Source organism: Schistocerca gregaria, chromosome 7 (assembly GCF_023897955.1).
Source record: "Schistocerca gregaria isolate iqSchGreg1 chromosome 7, iqSchGreg1.2, whole genome shotgun sequence".
NCBI lineage: Eukaryota > Metazoa > Arthropoda > Insecta > Orthoptera > Acrididae > Schistocerca > Schistocerca gregaria.
In genome coordinates, this window is record NC_064926.1 from 331,501,987 (window position 1) to 331,523,502 (window position 21,516).

Here is a 21,516-nt window from a genome sequence, read left to right on the forward strand (position 1 = left end):
GTTGATTGTTAATGTGTTGAAGAGATTTAGAAACTGAGCTCTTACATGAATACAAAACGTTTCCAGACGCATGTCCATATAACCTATTTTCTACTTCGACATGTTGAGGAATGTTTCCAGAAAGTTTGACCATGCCTTTTTCTTACACCCTGTAGATTTCAAAATCTCTGTCGTAGCTGAATAAGCTGTACCCACTCACCAAAACCTTTTGTGTTCACATCAGACCATCCCAGGCTAAATGGAGGTATTCGAAAGACTGCCTGCCTGTCTTCATGCGGATGTGTGTCGCGCACATAAGCCTCGACCGTTGTCCTCTGCGAGAGGCTTTCTGGGATATGTAGGATTGAAGTGGATATTCTCTTGCTTGCCATGCACCAGGGATGCACTATTTTAACGTATTTAACCTATTTTAATCTTAGTTACGCATCGTTTGTGGACTCAAGTTTTAATATGCACCTGAAATTGTACTTAATAGAAAAAGGACATGCAAGACCGGAAAAAAGAAACGAATGTTCTTACATACTTCTTTCATATTTCAAACACTCTCTGTGTGCTGACCATCAATCTCGGCGCACGAATCACGTCACGTAGTCATATCTTCAACCAACGGCGAATGAATATTTTGGAAATGTTCATCTCCGCCGTCCGCTTCCTTCTCGACATTGCTGGTGAACGAAGCAATGGTGCATTTAAGCATTCAGTACTTCCTTACTGTTGTCATATTTATTGGCTCTTCCGCTGCGTGGTGCATCTGTCACACACCAAGTTGCAAAGCCCTTTGCTTCCAGTTTCCGAAGATTTTGAGTTTTTTTCTAGAAGCGACTGAAAAAGTTTTCCCTAATTTCACCATACGTATCACCCTTTCATTGCTTCCGATGCACCGATCTTCAATTGTGAATCTGCTTGTATTCGCCATTATAAGACAAATGTGTACAACAGTATTGCCTTGGTACTGAAATAGAACACGATCACACACCGCAACATTCGTCAAAACCCTAAACAAACCAACACGATCACACCCCGTATTTTCATGGACTTGTTGTAATTTGAGTGATCTCTATCAGAAGACAGACGTAGTATGGGCAGGGACATTATTTTCAACCTAGAATACATTTCCAAATGTGTGTAACTATATGTTAAGTTACATGAATACTTTTTGTTCGTAACTTTTGGCAATCCTGTAGAAATGATTGAAACATTTCCTCCATGAAAGTTTTTTTAAATAGACGCAGTCTAAGATCGCATGTAAGTTGTTAAAAATTGAAATTTATTATTCAGGTGGGCGGTTTCGATTGTGGTACGATGACCTTCAGACCATTAAAACTCCATGATGGCAGCTGGAGAGAGTGTGGCGAGGAGCAGCCCACCACGTAGCGTCCATAAACACTGTTCCAGCGGTACATAGCGGGCTGCTTCTCGCCACGCTCTGTCCAGCTGAGAAAGTGGTCACCTGATTAATAAATTTTAAATGCGATCTTAGATTGTTTTTATTTTAAAAAAATATTTAAGTTTGAGCGCTGTTTTCCTATGTATACCGTTCACTTTTGATTTGACACTTGGGACGTGGCTAGGGACATACAACAGGGTAGCGAGGACAAAACAGCACTGAAAACCCGTTTTGTGAAAATATGGCGCTTACAACGTTTGACATTTTCATTCCTTATGTGTATAATATGTTACCCTAAAAGTCGGGATACCGCATGTTATTTATGGGATATCTTCTTGACTGCTACGAGGCGATACCACAGAGAAACCGAACTAATGTTGTGGTCGGCAGAGCTTTTGTAGTACCTCGTTTTACCGCTAGGACCGCATAGAACGAACATTCCAGAGTCACTAAGTCGAGAGCCATTTCTGAAGGAGGTCAGGACTAGTTTCGGCAGAGTTTATAGTGACGACTGTTTTATGTGATTACCGTTGCTGTAATGTCTGATTTTCGTGTCCAGCGTGCTCGGAAAAGCGGAACAGAAACTCCTGAAATGTTAAAAAAAGTTCTACAATGACGGTGCTGGGGGAAAAACTCAGGTGTTTGAATGGTTTCTGCATTTCAAAAATGGTGAAATGTCAAGTGATGATAAACCTCGTTCTGGTCGTCCTTCCACGACCTTTCACATATAATTGTTGAAAAAATTCCTGCAGCTTTCGACGAAGCTCGGCGGTCTCTTTGGCGCTATTCGAGAGGAACGGTACCTGGATCCACCCTCTTCCTTCCGTTCATCCACAACAGCACAAACCCAGCACTACACTGTACAAGCACGCAGCACATTCATTAACCAGGATTAGAACTACAGTTTTTAATATAAACAATTTCCAAGACAGAAATCATACCTGGTGACTGGAAAACCGCAATTATACGCCAGGTATTTAAGAAGATAACTACAGAGGAATTGCGTTACTGGACGTTACTTGTAAAACTCTAACGCTTTTTCTATTAAACAGATTGATCCCAACAACTGAAGAACTAATTGGTGACTACCAACCCGGTTTCCGCACAAATAGATAAAAAAATGGTTCAAATGGCTCTGAGCACCTAGAACTTAGAACAACGTAAACCTAACTAACCTAAGGACATCACACAACACCCAGTCATCACGAGGCAGAGAAAATCCCTGACCCCGTCGGGAATCGAACCCGGGAACCCGACAAATAGATCCAAATTAGACCGTTTATTCGCTCTAAGACAAATAACTGAGAAAGCGTGGATATTCACTGTAGATATCCGCATATTATTGCTAGGTTTCATGAAGACACCCGACAGTATACAGCTGTATACTCCTAAATATGACGAGACAAGACAGAATGTTAATTGAATCTTCCGTCGATTCTTGGTTGAACAACATTATAATAAATAAAAGCGGAAGTTGGCTTTTGTTCTACAGTATTATTGTGATAACCAGATTTCGGCTTACAAGGCGTCTTCAGATATTTAATATTATCCCTAAAGAAGTTATAATGTTTGTAAATGAAACTGAAAAAGAAGTTACACATCTAGATTGAAGCAAACATCAAAGTCAGCTTGTATCAATCGACTGTTATACCGATAATATTAAACGGATGTGTAACGTTAATAGAAAGACAAAGAAATACAATTAACGGTAGAAAGAAAAACACCAGGTAACTTTTTTTGGAAGTGTATGTGATGGAAATATCTTGTAACGGAAGAAGAGAGTTGTACAAACACCGTAACATCGTCGAAGTGTTAAAGAAGAGAAGGTTGAACTGGCAGGCAATATGGGTTACCTAAAGCAGCATTCGGCAGATAGAGAAAGAGGAAGACCCTGAATTGGTTAGTGAAATAACATTCGGAAGGGCACAGCTGGGATGAACGTCAACACTGGATGGACAAATTGTGCAGTCAACGGAAAGAAATGGGAGAGTCTCACAGAGCAGACGTATGGTCGATAAGGCCCTTTGTCATATGTCGAGTAAAGCAATACAGTATGTGATCAAAAGTATCCGGACACCCACAAAAACGTACGTTTTTCATATTAGGTGCATTGTGCTGCCACTTACTGCCAGGTACTCCACACCAGCGACCTCAGTAGTCATTATACATCTTGAGAGAGCAGAACTGGGCACTCCACGGAACTCATGGGCTTCGAACATGGTCAAGTTATTGGGCGCCACTTGTGTCATACGTCTGTTTGTGAGATTTCCACACTCCTAAACATACCTAGTTCCATTGCAGAAATTGTAGAGCTGTCGGGAGTGACTTGGAGTCCAGTGCAGCGAATTGTGACAGAAGGTTTGGGAATGAAAAGGGTGGCTGCCAAATTCGTGCCATGACTGCTGACTGCTCAACAAAAACAAGGTCGTGTGGAAGCATTCTGTACTTTGAAAGAAGAGTCCCGCAATAATCCAAAGCTTTTTTCAAAAAGCATCACAGGGAAAAAACTTGGTGCTACGCTTTTGATCCAGAATCAAAGTAACAAACAGACCACTGGAAGATTTAATCTTCCACTCGTCCCAAGAAAGTCGGCTCAGTGAAATTAAACCACAAAACAGTGCTGATTTTTTTTTTAATGTGAGAGGAGTCGTCTATTCAGGGTTCGTTCCTTAGTGTCAGACAGTTAACGAGACTTTCTACTTGAAAGTTTTTAACAGCTTCTGCAACGGTGTGCGGTGCAAGCGATCTGATTTGTGGCAGTCGGTTGACTGGTTTTTCCATCGTGACAATGCCCGTGCTCACAAATGGTAAGACGCCTGTTCCTTACCCCCACATATTCACCCGACCTTGTCCTGTGCAACTTTGTTTGTTTCTTAGAATGAAGCACAGAGCTTTATGGTAGTGAAACATGAACCGTGGGATAACCTGAAAAGAAAGGAACCAAAGTATCTGGGATGTGGTGCTACAGAAGAATGTTTGAAGATAGGTGGACTGATAAGATTAGAAATGAGGAGGTTCTGCGCAGAATTGGAGAGGAAAGGGATATGTGGAAAACACAGGCAAGGAGAAGAGACAGGATGATAGGACATCTGTTAAGACATAAGGGAATAACTTACATGGTACTAGAGGTAGCAGTAGTGGGTAAAATTGTAGAGGGAAACAATGATTGGGATACATCCAGGAAATACACTATTGGCCATTAAAATTGCTACACCAAGAAGAAATGCAGATGATAAACGGGTATTCATTGGACAAAGATATTATACTAGAACTGATATGTGATTAAGTTTTCACGCAATTTGGGTGCATAGATCCCGAGAAATCAGTACCCAGAACAACCACCTCTGGCTGTAATAACGGCCTTGATACGCCTGGGAATTGAGTTAAACAGAGCTTGGATGGGGTGTACAAGTACAGCTGCCCATGCAGCCACAGTTTATCAAGAGTAGTGACTGGTGTATTGTGACGAGCCAGTTGCTCGGCCACCATTGACTAGACGTTTTCAATTGGTGAGAGATCTGGAGAATGTTCTGGTCAGGGCAGCAGTCGAACATTTCCTTTATCCAGAAAGGGCCGTACAGAACCTGCAACATGCGGTCGTGCATTATCCTGCTGAAATGTAGGGTTTCGCAGGGATCGAATGAAGGGTAGAGCCACGGGTCGTAACACATCTGAAATGTAACGTCCACTGTTCAAAGTGACGTCAATGCGAACAAGAGATAACCGAGACGTGTAACCAATGGCACCCCATACCATCACGCCGGGTGATGCGCCAGTATGGCGATGGCGAATACACGCTTCAAATATGCGTTCACAGCGATGTCGCCAAACACGGATGCGACCATCGTGATGCTGTAAACAGAACCTAGATTCATCCGAAAAAATGACGTTTTGCTATTCGTGCACCCAGGTTCGTCGTTGAGTACACCATCGCAGGCGCTCCTGTCTGTGATGTAGAGTCAAGGGTAACCGCAGCCATGGTCTCCGAGCTGATAGTCCATGCTGCTGCAAACGTCGTCGAACAGTTCGTGCAGGTGGTTGTTGTCTTGCAAACGTCACATCTGTTGACTCAGGGATCGAGACGTGGCTGCACGATCCGTTACAGCCATGCGGATAAGATGCCTGTCATCTCGACTGCTAGTGATACGAGGTCGTTGGGATCCATCCTGGCGTTCCGTATTACCCTCCTGAACCCACCGATTGCATATTCTGCTAATAGTCATTGTATCTCGACCAACGCGATGCAGCAATTTTTCGATACGATAAACTGCAATCGCGATAGGCTACAATCCGACCTTTATCAAAGTCGGAAACGTGATGGTACGCATTTCTCCTTCTTACACGAAGCATCACAAGAACGTTTCACCAGGCAACGCCGGTCAACTGATGTTTGTGTATCAGAAATCCGGTTGGAAACTTTCCTTATGTCAGCACGTTGTAGGTGTCGCCACCGGCGCCAACCTTGTGTGAATGCTGTGAATAGCTAATCATTTGCATATCACATAATCTTCTTCCTGCCGGTTACATTTCGCGTTTGTAGCACGTCATCTTCGTGGTGCAGTAATTTTAATGGCCAGTAGTGTAATTGGGTAATTGGGGACGGGGGAGGTGGGGGGGAGAGGGTTGCATCAAACCAGTCAGAAGACTGATGACTCAAAAAAACGAATGAAAAGACATACGAAAGGAAAGCGTTTTGCTGATGTGAAGGAAAAAAAACGACAGAGGCGCTGCCAAGCATCACAAAAGATGAATGTAAACAATGTTTTGAAAAATAGAATAAAAGATTAGACAAGTGTGTTAGTGCAAGTGGAAAGTACATTGAAGCGGATTGAGGATTGTTCTTAAAATGTCAAGAAAAAACAAGTTCGTTTCCTTTCGGGTATCCCTTGCGGAGAGGCACTCGGCCGACACTCACCCGACGGCGACGTCCGCGGTGTCCCACTGGAAGGCGCCGACGCCGGCCGTCTGGCAGGCGCCCTCCGCAGCCTCCACGGAGGCAGTGACGCCCTCGGCGCTGGCCGCCTCCGACAGCGCGCTCTGCACGCCCTCCGCCACCTGCTGCGCCGCCGCCCCCGCAGGCACGCACAGCCCGCGCTCCAGCAGGTCCCGCCGGAAGCGCGTCCGCGCCGCCGCCGCCTCCTGCGACACACCCACGCCACAATCTCACTGGCACCTACCACTTTAAAGCGTCCTCACGCTGCATATGAAAAAGTACGTGGACGAGGAGCTCGTGACGTCACTACTCTGCGATGCTTGAAATGAGGAATCTGGCATGTCAGATTCTTGCCTTCCGCAGACGCCATACTGTATGCAGCTTGGCTCACGACAAATGCGGGCCCCATAGCGAACTTGTGACGTCACACTAGTTGTCTTGCAAAGTACAGATAGCGATCGCTCGGCTACGTCTGGGATCACGCGGGAAATCAGGGTAATCTACAGTTTACAAGACTTTGACCTAAAGTGGTGTCATTTTGATGTCACCTGCTGTTATAAAAGGCCGCCGGAACCGCTATCCGGCTTTCATTAACGTTCAGTGTTGGGTGCTTGGGAAACACGATATGGATTCTGCAGTTTCGCATCGTAGCTCGCTTGTTATTAAAGTATCCAGTTGCATGGTTCAAATGGCTCTGAGTACTATGGGATTTAACTTCTAAGGTCATCAGTCCCCCAGAACTTAGAACTACTTAAACCTAACTAACCTAAGGACATCACACACATCCATGTCCGAAGCAGGATTCGAACGTGCGACAGTTGCGGTCGCGCGGTTACAGACTGTAGCGCCTAGAACCCCTCGGCCACAATGGCCGGCCGGTTGCAAGGAAATGGCACTTGACAGATTTATAAAAACAAGTAATTCTTGTTACGATTTGCAACACTTAAACGTCACACTATGATGTAAGGGCTATTACAACCTTCGCGAGGTGTAAGTTATAATCCAAAGAGTAGAAATTCGCTAGTTTATCGTGATACAGTGGTAATGAGCATCGAGTAGGGAAGTGTAGGATAGCACCGAAGGTGGTTCGCATCCTGCCACATCTTACTTTTTTTCTCTCTTTCGCTTTTCTAAAAGCTTCTGGGACTTCGCTATTAAGGTAATAGAAGTATTTTCCTACTCTAATATTCGATGATGTGTACAGGGTAATCTCTCTCTCTCAGGTGGGAGCTGTCATTGTCAATAATTTACAAATTAAACATGAAACACGCAAATGCCAATAAATATTCTAAACACGTTGAACATCTGCTAAAACATAATACCACTCAGAATAAATAGCATAAAGAAGACCGACACACTTGCAAAAGATTTAAAAGGCAACATAGTCTCAGCCATCTACGCTATGTGATCAAGAAGTATCCGGACACCTGGCTGAAAATGACTTACAATTTCGTGGTGCCCTCCATCGGTAATGCTGGAATTCAATATGGTGTTGGCCTACCCTTAGCCTTGATGACAGCTTACACTCTCGCAGGCATACGTTCAGTCAGGTGCTGGAAGGTTTCTTGGGGAATGGCAGCCCATTCTTCACGGAGTGCTGCACTGAAGAGAGGTGTCGATGTAGGTCGGTGAGGCCTGGCACGAAGTCAGCGTTCCAAAACATCCCAAAGATGTTCTTTAGGATTCAAGTCAGGACTCTGTGCAGGCCAGTCCATTACAGGGATGTTATTGTCGTGTAAGCACTCCGCTACAGATCGTACATTATGAACAGGTGCTCGATCGTGTTGAAAGATGCAATCGCCATCCCCCAATTGCTCTTCAACAGTGGGAAGCACCAAGGTGCTTAAAACATCAGTGTGGGCCTGTGCTGTGATAGTGCCACGCATAACAATAAGGGGTTCAAAGGCTCTCCATGAAAAACACGACCACACCATAACACCACCGTCTCCGAATTTTACTGTTGACACTACACACGCTGGCAGGTGATCACCGAGCATTCGCCATACCTACATCCTGCCATCGGATCGCTACATTGTTTACCGTGATTCGTCACTCCACACTACGTTTTCCACTGTTCAATCGTCCAGAGTTTACGCTGCTTACACCAAGAGAGGCGTCATTTGGCATTTGCCGGCGTGATGTGTGGCTTATGAGCAGCCGCTCGAGCATGAAATCCAAGTTTTCTCACCTCCCGCCTAACTGTCACAGTACTTGCACTGTATCCTGACGAAGTTTGGAATTCCTGTTTGCTGGTCTGGATATATGTCAGCGTATTACATATTACTACCCTCTTCTACTGCCGGCGATCTCTGTCAGTCAACAACCAGGTCAGCCTGTACGCTTTTGTGCTGTACGTGTCCCTTCATCCTTCCACTTTACTATCAAATCGAAAAAAGTGGACCTAGGGATGTTTAAAAGTGTGGAAATCTCGCATACAGACGTATGATACTAGTTACACCCAGTCACCTGACCACATCTGAAGTCCGTGAGTTCCGTGGAGCGCCCCATTCTTCTCTCTCACTATGTCTAATGACTACTGAGCACAATGTCTAATGACTACTGAGATCGCTGATATTGAGTACCTGGCAGCAGGTGGCAGCACAATGCACCTAACACGAAAAACGTCTGTTTTTGGTGGTGTACGGATACTGTTGATAAAGTATAAAAGAAAATTTAAGAGCAAGTTCTTTTAGGACACTTCCTTCGCAAACAGAAATGTGTTCAATTGAAGTATATCTTTAACCAGCAATATGACTTTTTTCATATTTTGTTACATCAAATTTTACCCACATCAACACCTTTTCGATAGCCCCTCGCTGTTTCGAAAAAGCATTTATTTATTGAACATAAGACAAATATGCTACTGCGGGAATGGCTGCCCATCCTTTCTAATTACACACCAACTCCTGAAACTAGTTTTAAAAAAGCTGATTTTCTTGAGACACCTTAATGAAAGCTTTAATGAACACTTCAATTTCTCCATTAACCACAGCCTAGTCCACATCAATGCAGAACTTTACATATTTACACACGACATAACTTCGGGAGTTTAACGTACCTTGCAGTATAGAGAAAGTCTATTCACAACGCGCTAGGTGATTATGACGTTCAAAACAACACCCACCTCAAATAGTAAGAACTGGAGGTTATCCAGTTCTCTCTATTTGAAGTGGGTGTTGTTTTGAACGTCATATTCGCCTGGCGCGTTGTGAATAGACAGCTCTTTTCATCTTCGATACAGCATGTGGAGCCAAAATAATGTCACGTTTGCACAAAGTCTTGTGAACAGTAGGTTACCCAGGAAATGAAAACGTCAATGAAAAGATACCCACGAAAGCCCTGACCTTTGTCATCTGTTATCGAGAGCAGGACTGTATTTAGACGGGCAGCTACTTTATGTTAAAGTGGTTTGGAATAGTAACTCCCTCCCCGCCTGAGACGGTCACTGGTGCTTGCAAGACCGGTAATGTCACGTGCTGTGATGCACACCGCAGGGTCCGCAGGTCTGGTTGGTAGCAGTATACAGTTGAACTCTGTATTTGGTGGCCTTTTCATTATAGAGTGCGTCGTTTGAATACAGGCTATCTCAAACCTTCAGCACATTGATCTCACGTGAACAGGTGCGTCTAGCTACTTCCATTTTTTCTTCACCTTTTGTCTTCTAAAAGATACTGCGTCGTTCTTATTAATTTAATAAAAGTTTATCTACAATAGGCGATGATACTTATTATAAATAATATGTCTGCTGCAGTCTTGTTATGTAGACTAACAACTGGAATGTTCTCCAGTCGCCAGAAATCTTGAAGTGACTGCCAGTCAACGTCACTAAGTAAACACAAGCTACACTCTGGGACATTTGCTAACTTCCCAAAACCTCGTTCGTGATGGTACTCACAAATACCCCACACTGGTACTTCTGACGGAAAAAAAATCAGAATCGCAGATTTTGAGATGTGGCATAATAGAACATAATTTTTTACCAATAGAAATATTGTACTCACGCTTTTAAAATACTCAGAAAAGCATCAAAATATTGTTTTAAGTAGTCTACATTTCAAAAACACCCCCCCCCCCCCCCCGCTCCCCCTGGAAGGTCACAGTACTGGGACCTCTTTTTGTTTATAAATCAAGCACTTTATATACCCATCTCTTAGTTTTATGGACTGCTATATGTTTGTGTCTTGCCGACAAATACATGTTTCAGTGACGGTGAGCAGCTTCGAAAATATCTCGTCTTCCATTCGAATGGAACTATAAAACTAATCGCGGTCTTGAAACATACTTCAGAGGCGGCGGTAGTCATTACGGCACCGAGAATGTAGATGTAGATCATTGAACATTAATTAGTGTTCTTCCATCAGCAATTCCATGTGCAAGCCATTGATGGGATCAGAATGTTCTTCGCGACTTTCTCCGCTCTTCTTCGACAGTCGCTAACAAAGTTCACAAACTTGTTCTAAGCGCGTTTACTTTTATAAAGAAACTGCCTGGTTTCCTCGGTAAATGCAGCCGAGAACTGACCTGGAGAGCGCTGATGTTGTAAATCACGATGTGGAGCGCGTTCCGTGAAATGTGGCGGATCGTTTCAGAGCGCGGAGCAACTCGACGAACACCACGAACTGCGTGCTTCGTGATGAGAAACACATCTCATGTGAGGACCGCCTACATCGGCCGTTCATACGCCTGTTTTGTATTCTCTGTCAAACAATACTGTTAGGAAGATGTGAAGAGAAAGTAATGCTGAGCCACAGGATTTAATTTTAAAACTGTTGTTTAAGCATCACTTATAACTCGAAAACCGCGTCCTCTGGAGAAAACGATGCCCTGCACAAAAATAACCTTCTTTAAATTTCCTACAAAAAAGGCGCTATCTATTTTTTTCCCTCCAAGACTAATACGGCGGTGTGCTGAAAAGTAATGCCTCCGAATTTTTTTATGTGAAAACTCTTAAAACTTTTTAAATACACTCCTGGAAATGGAAAAAAGAACACATTGACACCGGTGTGTCAGACCCACCATACTTGCTCCGGACACTGCGAGAGTGCTATACAAGCAATGATCACACGCACGGCACGGCGGACACACCAGGAACCGCGGTGTTGGCCGTCGAATGGCGCTAGCTGCGCAGCATTTGTGCACCGCCGCCGTCAGTGTCAGCCAGTTTGCCGTGGCATTTTGAGCTCCATCGCAGTCTTTAACACTGGTAGCATGCCGCGACAGCGTGGACGTGAACCGTATGTGCAGTTGACGGACTTTGAGCGAGGGCGTATAGTGGGCATGCGGGAGGTGTTCTTATTTCAATTTCCAGGAGTGTATTTTAGACACTTCCAAGGCACACATTTCCAGAGGCCAATGGTGAACTGTAGATCCACCAGACTGCGATATTACATGATCTTTTACAGTTTTCCATTGCGATAGTCTGTTTCCTCTGAAACGAGCTCCTGCTCGCCTTTTGTAAGACAGATAATTTAGAATTAATCTGCAATTTGATTTACTTTTAATGCACTTACAGTGCCTAACTATTTTACTATAGGAATTGGAGCCACCATTGTAATAGTCTTCATAAATATTATCTAGTATGCTGTCATCAATATCTTCCAACACAATGGACCACTACCTTTTGGGTGGAGATAGTTCGTACTCATCTGGACTGAAGCGTTCCTGTTGCTCTGGAGATGAGTGTCGTGTACTGTTTCAACAGCCACCTTCAGGTTCACGTTCTTCCTGTCCTTCAAAATCAGTATATCTATCCAGCATAAAATCATGAATTTCTTTGTCATCCCCAGTATACTTCTGAATTGTTGTTTATATAATATATCCGTGAACTCTCTATCCTTGACCCCGATGTCATTTCCATAATCATCATATGGCAACTTTGTCCCTAATATTTGGACCATATTTGTAGGATTAATAGTCTTCATGTTATCACTGTACACAGTTTATGCAGTAATCCACATGCAAACTCTCCACGAGATACATTCGTACTGCAGCTATACCATTCGCTCAACTCGAGCACTTGTTAGTGCAGGTACATCATGCCTATGTCTGATGGCGCCAGCAGACAAAGGCTGAGTTTTGCATGGTAATGACACAGACCACTGTTTTTTTTTATGGCAGAGTGTTAGTCTAAACATGGTATCGTGTGGTTCTGAGCGCTAGAGGTCAAAGGTATCCCTTATAAGAATCATTCTCTCGTCTAGCAGTGTAGTGCAGCATCTGGTGATTTACATAGATCTTATACGTGTACGTTTTTTGTTTTAGCTATATATTCTTTCTTCTTCGTTTTCCTGTGCCTTTGTCCCACATCAGCGCACGTTTGGCACAGCATTAACAGATGTGGCATGGTTAATTTAAGGAGTGGCTGGATGCCCTTCCTGTCTTTGTCCCACATCAGCACACATTCGGGACGGCATTAAACTGATGCGCCACGGTTAATTTAAGGGGTCGCCATGTGCCCTTGGTGCCATTTGCCCCCTTCCCCTCCCCATCCCTCCTCTTATTGCCCTGAGGCAGCACTTGAGTACCAGCTCTGGATTCACGTAGTGGGAAGTTGGAAACCACTTAAAAACCACGTCCTGGCTGATCGACACTCTGACTCTCGTCGTTAACCTGCCAGCCTTTGATCTATGGCCAGTGCACCTCCTTGTCACAGAAGCGGCATCGTAACATGCATGGCTATCTGGGTAGGTTTCTAGTGTTAGTTACATAAGTTACTAATTAATGTATTATGTAAACTGTAAACACATTTCATGAAAAATAAACAGGCTTGTCTGAGTACTGCGTTGCCACTCAATTATAAGGCCCACTACAGAATGATACAACAGCCTGTTGCCAGTCCTTCTAATATAGTTGGCTAGACAGTGTTTACTTATCTGCTCGCTCTTCACATTATACCTCTCCAGCATTTCCCATCCAATTATCTTTTGTAAGTAGATGAAGAACTTTTTTATGCTGGTGTAGTGGAGTTATTGTTATTACTATTATTATTATTCACAAATGGGCCCAATAGGACCACGTGAGGTACAATCAGTCAATGTCGCTTTTGATGGCTGCCCTTCCTTTGTGTACAAATTTGTTTCGTCCTTTCAGAATGAAGTCTCTTTCTTTCCTCAGACCATGGTGTTACATTCCGTTTTCTAATTCCCCTCGGACCAACTTTCCAATCAAATACCTTTGTCCGAGTGTTTTTCTATCTGTAACGTCTGAGTTATAACGGCTACTTTAATCTCCTCCTTAATCACAGCAATACCTTTCATCGGCTCAGTTTTGGCCTTACTTCTGTTTTCGTAGAATTCTACTATTTTGTTTGTCAACCTAGTGGATGACATTCTTTTGTCTTGTTGTGGTCTTCAGTCCTGAGACTGGTTTTATGCAGCTCTCCATGCTACTCTATCCTGTGCAAGCTTCTTCATCTCCCAGTACCTACTGCAACCTACATCTTTCTGAATCTGCTTAGTGTATTCATCTCTTGGTCTCCCTCTATGATTTTTACCCTCCACGCTGCCCTCCAATACTAAATTGGTGATAAAATTTAGGACTTTGTTTTCTCATGTCACCATGCATTTCTGTGTATTCTTCTATTTCCATAAACTTCTCAGCCTAGAAGTTTCTCCATCAGTAATTTTGGGGTCTAATATTTTGATAACAATCTTTCTTTCTTTTGAATTTTTTCAATATCCCTCTTTCCATTTAAAATTAAAGTTTTTTCTCCATAAAAACATTCAGGTTTGGTTACAGTGCTGTAAGGGCTAACTTTACTGAATTTAGAATGTGATTTGTTTATATAATTATTTTGTGGTATCTGAATGCAGTTGCCATTTTTTGACAGCGAACTTCGTTTGCAACTTCTTACAGATCGTTTTTTTGTATGATTTCCCCCAAGTATTTAAACTGAGGCCCCCTTTTTATATCTCCATATTTCGTGTTCGAACCCTTTGGTGCTTTTTTTTTACATGTCATATATTCCGTTTTTTTGAAAGATATTTGTAGTTCTCCTTTTTCCGCAACTTCTTTAAGAATTTCAATTTGCTTTTGAGCTGGAGTAATATCCCCTGTTAAAACTGCCACGTAATCTGTAAAGGAGAGACAATCTACTGTAATATTACTTCTACCAAACTTGATTGATTGATCTATATTTTGACTCGACTTTTCCTGTCGCCATTCTGTAATTACCTATTCTAAAACACAGTTAAACAGTAATGGGGAGAGTAAATCACTCTGTCTAACACTAGTCTTTATATAAAATGGTTCATAAATTTCTCCCAAGAATTTAATTTTAGAGCTAGTGTCGGTTAACGTTTCCTTAATCAGTGGTAGAGTTTTATTACCTAGCAGTTGTTCCTTTAAAATCTGAGAAAGAGATTCATGATCAACTGAGTCGGTAGGCCTTTTTAAAATCCACAAATGTACATACGTTATTGTTACTATAAATCTTTTGGTGTCTAAGGATTAGTTTTAAATTAAGAATTTGTTCCGCACAGGATTTGTTTGGTCTAAGCACTTAGGTTCTAACTGTTCTTGGACTCGATCAGGTAAACATGGAGATAGAATTAATTTGTATGCGACCGGGAGCAGAGAGATTCCTCGGTAATTATTAACATAGGTTCTACGCCCTTTGTTATGCAATCGATGAGTTAGGGCAGTTTTCCACTCCTTATTTTATTGTTCTATTACTGTGTACTTGTTTGCAGTGTTACGAAGGTTTTTAAGTAAATTAGGTTCCTATAAACAATGGCTGAGAAGTGCCAAATTTGTGAGAATTATATTGTCAGTGACCTATGCAACGTTGGTGGGAAACGACGGGATTGCATCTTGTAGCAAAGAGTACACCAGAATTGACTGATAAAAATATTTCTGAGAGAAGCTCTTTCATAGGAAAAGCATTTATGGAGTCTTACGTTTCGTTTAGCTAAAGAGTAATTTGATGTTAAAACTGACTGCGTCTGCGGAAGCTGTCGACGATGAATTTCTTGAGAAATAGGAGGAAATTCCCTAACACTTGCGGCGAAAGGTTTGTGATATTTGATCCTCCTGTTACGATGGAACAGCTACAGTTGGTGCACCGGAGAGGAATGATGAACGAAGAGGGCCACCTGAAGACATGTGTGCTCCGCTGGAGATTTTCAGGGTGCAGGTGCAAAGTATGACGACAATTGTTATCAAAAATAGTGTCTGGCACCTGAAGATCAAGGAATACCTGTACCAAACAGGGAGATATTCAGTTACGTAGAAGGATATGACACCTTCCAGTTTACATTTCACGACTTGCTGGAGCAAATTTCTGGAACAATACCCGATATAAAAACAATCAGGTAGAGAGAAAAATGGGACGGCAATGTTAGCAACACAACGTTGCCAGAAAAGCTGTTGTGTTCTTTTGTAGTTCCGATGAAAAAAATCTGAACGATGTGCGATACTCTTCAAATTACACTCTAAGACAGAAAAAGAAAAGATACACCACAAAGGAATTAACAGAATGGGACGGAAATCGGCAGATATGACGTATGTGTATAGACGAACAAATGATTACAATTTCAAAATAATTGGATGATTTACTCAAGAGAAAGAGCTTCACAAACTGAGCAAGTCAATAACGCGTTGGTCCAAGTCTGGTCCTTGTGGAAGTAGTTTTTCGGCTTAACATTGATTGATATAGTTGTTGGATGTTCTACAAAAAATGAAAAAAAATGCCTACAGTAAGAGCCAAACAACTATTGCAAAATTTTGTAAATTGCCTTTCTTTTATCAACGAAAATAAATATTTTATTCACAAAAACGCAGAACGTGCTAAATACCATAAAGGCATGGGCAAAAACGGGATCAATGAAAGAAACCTCAAGCATTTATCTGGTTTGTTAATTACAAAAATTTTGCTGGTATGTTTAACAGATACACTATCATGTAATTAAATTATTTTTAATCATTCTTTTAAATTTATAGAGCACAAAGCAATGTTAAATGATTAACTATTTCAAAAATGTTCTATCAGCTACTTTCAAATACGGCAGCATCTGTTGCAGATCCGTTTTCTTTCAAGCTCACAAGTTGTTTTTACATTGTTGTGACAGTGAAACGAAGTTCCTTATTACGTCAGTGATAATCCCTTTCTCGAAAATCTTGTAGGTGCTCCAGTCCCCAAGTTACTTAAACATTGTACTCGTCTTAATAACACCAGGCGCAATTTTCTTGACTTGAATCCAACTACATTTGGAAATATTTATTTTCCTTGTGTTAATATGTGTATCGGCTGCTTTCTTAAAATAAAAAAAAGTCATCAGGCTGGATTTTTATCTGTTCCTTTCTCCACACGTTTTACGAGGTCCTTAATGTACCTGACATTCTAACGTTCTACCAATCTCTTAAGTTTTTTTCAGTTGGGAAAAATCTCTGTCGCCCTCTGCAAACAGTTACAGAGGTTTGTGTCACTTAGCCCGCTTTAGCCTTATCAGTGAGCCAGCACATAACGCTCATGTTATTCTTCAGGCCATATGTGCGCTACAAGAAATGTCCGTAACGCTTAGTCCGCTTTTCAGGTTGTTGGCAACGGCACTTAGCTTGGCTTTTCGGGTCTAACTCAAAAAACATTTTTGGCGCTTAGTCCGTTTTTGATTTCCACTCTGCTGAATAATGAACGTAAGATAATTCCGATAAAAAAACATGCAACCTACTATGAAGTTAGCAACAATATATACCATCAACTGTAGACTTCCTACGACCATCATTAGATCACATCGGTGAGCCCTGTACGGGCCTAGCGTATGCCTCGCGGTGAGTGGGTGGGCTCTCCGACTGAACCGCGGCCAACCCTACTGTGGTGACACGTGCTCGTGAGAACAGTTAGGTGTTTCAGCCCCAAGTCGGTGGAAGCACTGTCCGGTGGATGTAACCGATAGACATAACAGTCAAGTACTGAGGTGCAACATACTGGCTGAAAATGTTTGAGACATCACAAGAATGGCGATTTAAACCCTACCGGAACTCGAGCATGAATTCCTGGAAAAGGGAATGGGACAACTGAACAAAGACCCGTCGAGTTTATATACTCTGCACTGAGATCAGACAGTCATGGAGAATGTGGCATGTTAATCCCAGCCAGAACATGGTTGGTTTTCAGATCGGACCATACCCTATTCATCTACAGCTCGGGTCTGTTGGTCGCAGGTCAGACGACTCTCTCCCTCTCTCTCTCTCTCTCTCTCTCTCTCTCTCTCTCTCTCTCTCCCTCTCTCACACACACACACACACACACACACAGATACACACACATACATGATGAAATTACACAATCACTCAGAGGCTCGAACAAATGGGATGTCCATAATAAGGACCCTGACAAAATATCTAAAGCGCTAATCGAGGAGTATGACAAAGCCAATCATACAGCCCACAAAGTGCTCAGACGAAACTAACGACTGACCGTCACCGAAAATCAGTTCAGGCAACTGCCACACATACATGAATGACTACCAACTGAAGACTAGCTAGAATAACTTACTGTTACTAACTAGACTACTTACTCTTATACACTGACGAAACAAGTCAAGGGATAGTGATATGCACACACAGATGGCGGTAGTATCGCGTGCACGAGGTATAAAATGGCAGTGCATTGGCTGGGATTTCATTTTTACTCAGGTGATTAAAGCGAAAAGGTTTCCAACGTAATTACGGCCGCACCACGGGAATTAACAGTATTAGAACACTAAGTAGTAGTTAGAGCTAGACGCGAAGGACATTCCATTTCAGAAATCGTTAGGGAATTCAATATTTCGAGACCCACAGCGTTGAGACTGCGCCGCGAATTTCAAATTTCAGGCATCATCTCTCACCATGGGCAACGCAGTGGCCGACGACCATCGTTTAACGACCGAGGGTAGAGACGCTTGCGTAGAGTTGTCACTGCTAACAGACAAGGAACAATGCGTGAAATAACGGCAGAAATCAATGTGGGACGTACGACGAACGTATCCATTAGGACAGTGCAGCGAAATTTTTGCATTCATGGGCTATGGCAGCAGAAAACCTACGCGAATGCCTTTGCTAACAGCACAACATTGCCTGCAGCGCCTCTTCTGGGCCATAGACGACTGGAAAACCAGCTACTCGGAGACCATTTCCAGACATTCATTCATGGACTTCATGTTCCCAAAAAACGATGGAATTTTTATGGATGACAATGTACCGTGTCACAATGTCAGCTGTTCGCGACTGGTTTGAAGAACATCCTGGCCAATTCCAGCAAACGATTTGGCCACAAAGATCGCCCATCATGGAGCCCATCGAACATTTGTCGGACACAATCGAGAGGTCAGTTCTTGCACAAAACCATGCACCGGCAACACTTTCGCAAATATTGGCTGCTATAAAAGCAGCTCGTGGTCTTGCGGTAGCGTTCTCCCTTCCCGCGCACGGAGTCCTGGGTTCGATTCCCGGCGGTGCCATGGATTTTCCCTGCCTCGAGGTGACTGGGTGTTTTTGTGTCGTCTTCATCATTATCATTGATCCCCATTACAGTCGGAGGAAGACATGGCAAACCACTTCCTCCAGGACCTTGGCTAGTCGGCGGTGCGGGACTCCCGCATCGTCAAAAATGTCCAGATGTGTGAGAAATTTTATGGGACTTAACTGCTAAGGTCATCAGTCCCTAAGCTTACACACTACTTAACCTAAATTATCCTAAGGACAAACACACACACCCATGCCAGAGGGAGGACTCGAACCTCCGCCGGGACCAGCCGCACAGTACCGCATCGTCCCCTACGCTCATCGGAGTGTGGGACATCATCATCACAGAGGAAGTATGGCTCAATATTTCTGCACAGGACTTCACATTACTTGTTGGGAAAAAGGAGGTCAGAGACGATACTGGGAGGTACCATGGTTTTTGTCAAGTCATTGTACAGGAAGTAAGCAAACAACAGAAAGTTTCGCTTGACGGGACATCCACAACTGTTGACATTCATCATCAATGATAAAATCCGCTGCAGTTTTAAAATTGTGACAACTGTAACGGAATGTATCATTGATGTTAAGAGAAAGTTGCTTAGAGTAGTTGTAAAATTCAGCGAGTACTGTGTAACAAAACTGTACAGTAGAAGAGAACAGTAGGTAGTTGTCTAAAACAGCGACATGCTCCTGCCTCTAATAAACCAATAAACAAATAAAAACATACCTGTATAGTTATGTGGAAGGCGTGTGGTAGCGTCTGAGGCTCCAAATTCTACTGAAGTAATTAAGGTTCGAGTCGTCTTGATACCATGTTTCTTCTTCTTCTTCTTTTTTTTTTTACTTTGTATTGTTTCTTGATTTGTAGCTAGTGTTCGATTAATATAACCGAGGTACGCCAAATAAAACACACTGCGCCACAGACCGTTTGACAAACAGTCATTTAAACATACTATGATGGTTCAAATGGCTCTGAGCACTATGGGACTTAACTTCTGAGGTCATCAGTCCCCTAGAACTTAGAACTACTTAAACCTAACTAACCTAAGGACATCACACACATCCATGCCCGAGGCAGGATTCGAACCTGCGAGTGTAGCAGCAGCGCGGTTCCGGACTGAAGCGCCTAGAACCGCTCGCCCACAACGGCCGGCTAAACATACTATGATGCCCAGTATGTAGATGCGCTATCTCAATTGAGTAGTCCAGTTCTAACAGGACCGCACACTAGTTCATACGAGTCGAATCGTGCAGCAGTGGTTTTTCCAAAAATCTGACGTCGACCTGATCGACTGGTCTGGTCGAATGCTGGACTTGAATCCCAATGAAAATTTATGGGCCGAAATGAAGCACCACATGACTTCTACATTTACATTTACATCCATACTACGCAAGCCACCTGACGATGTGCGGCGGAGGGTACCCTGAGTACCTCTACCAGTTCTCCCTTGTGTTGGGAGACTTAGACTGGGAGTCGTAGACTTAGGCTGGATTCAGACTGACTGACACGGGTGCCACACACGCCTGACCAACTGTGGCAGTTGCTGCTAGACACATAGGAGAGCCTCGCGGATGATAAGCTAGCTTTTGTTGGGAGCTGCCCAGATACCGCCTGGACTCACATTTAGTCCGTCGTTTGCATGTCGGATGTCACTCTCCTGGTGTATTTCGAAGTCATTTTTCTGTATCCGACAGTGATTCGGATTCGCCGCCTAGCGCAGACGTGAGCGTGTCAGAGGAACCAATGCCGCGATCGGTGTTTGCTGGCCACCGTCGTAAGGGGAACCACCACCGAGGTATGCGCATCACATTGCGTCACCCAGGGGCGGCTGTGGCTCGTGCTCGGACCATGGTTCATTCCTTGTCGTACTTTGTAGCTCTTCATATCGTTCGACTGCACAACCAGGTCGGCTTAGAATCAGATATTTTCACTCTGCGGCGGAATGTGCGCTGGTATGAAACTTGCTGCCAGATTAAAACTGTGTGCCGGAACAAGACTCCAGCTTGGGACCTTTGTCTTTCGCGGGCAAAGGTAGGACACGAGGTACAGGCAGAAGTGAAGCTGCGAGGACTGGTGAGTCGTACTTGGGTACATCAGAGCAGTTGCCCGCGAAAGGCAAAGGACCCGAGTTCGAGTCTCGGTCCGGCACACAGTTTTAATCTGCCTGGAAGTTTCAGATTGACTTAGTTTGTTTCCGGTCTCGAGTGGTTACTGATTTGGAACTGTTGCATTGCTACGCCGACTTTCCTACGTCCCAGACTTGTTGGTGCTTCGTTCGGGGTCCCAGGTAGATGCCGTATTTCTTGACTTCCATAAGGCGTTCGACACAGTTCCCCACAGTTGTTTAATGAACAAAGTAAGAGCATATGGACTATCAGACCAATTGTGTGATTGGATTGAAGAGTTACTAGATAACAGAACGCAGCATGTCATTCTCAAAGGAGAGAAGTCTTCCGAAGTAAGAGTGATTTTAGGTGTGCCGCAGGGGAGTGTCGTAGGACCGTTGCTATTCACAATATACATAAATGACCTTGCGGATAACATCGGAAGTGCACTGAGGCTTTTTGCGGATGATGCTGTAGTATATCGATAGGTTGTAACAATGGAAAATGGAAATGCAGGAGGATCTGCAACGAACTGACGCATGGTACAGGGAATAGCAATTGAATCTCAATGTAGACAAGTGAAATGTGCTGCAAATACATAGAAAGAATGATCCTTTATCACTTAACTACAATATAGCAGATCAGC

At 43.3% G+C, this 21,516-nt stretch overlaps 1 protein-coding gene across 1 annotated transcript in view; it reads right to left on the minus strand.

Annotated features, from left to right (window-relative positions):
• LOC126281516 (nose resistant to fluoxetine protein 6-like) overlaps positions 1-21,516 on the minus strand; it is a 281,119-nt gene that overhangs the window by 166,778 nt on the left and 92,825 nt on the right. Inside the window, exon 4 of the mRNA XM_049980555.1 lies at positions 6,303-6,526. Coding sequence (XP_049836512.1) covers positions 6,303-6,526 — 224 coding nt within the window. The remainder of the gene's footprint in view (positions 1-6,302; positions 6,527-21,516) is intronic.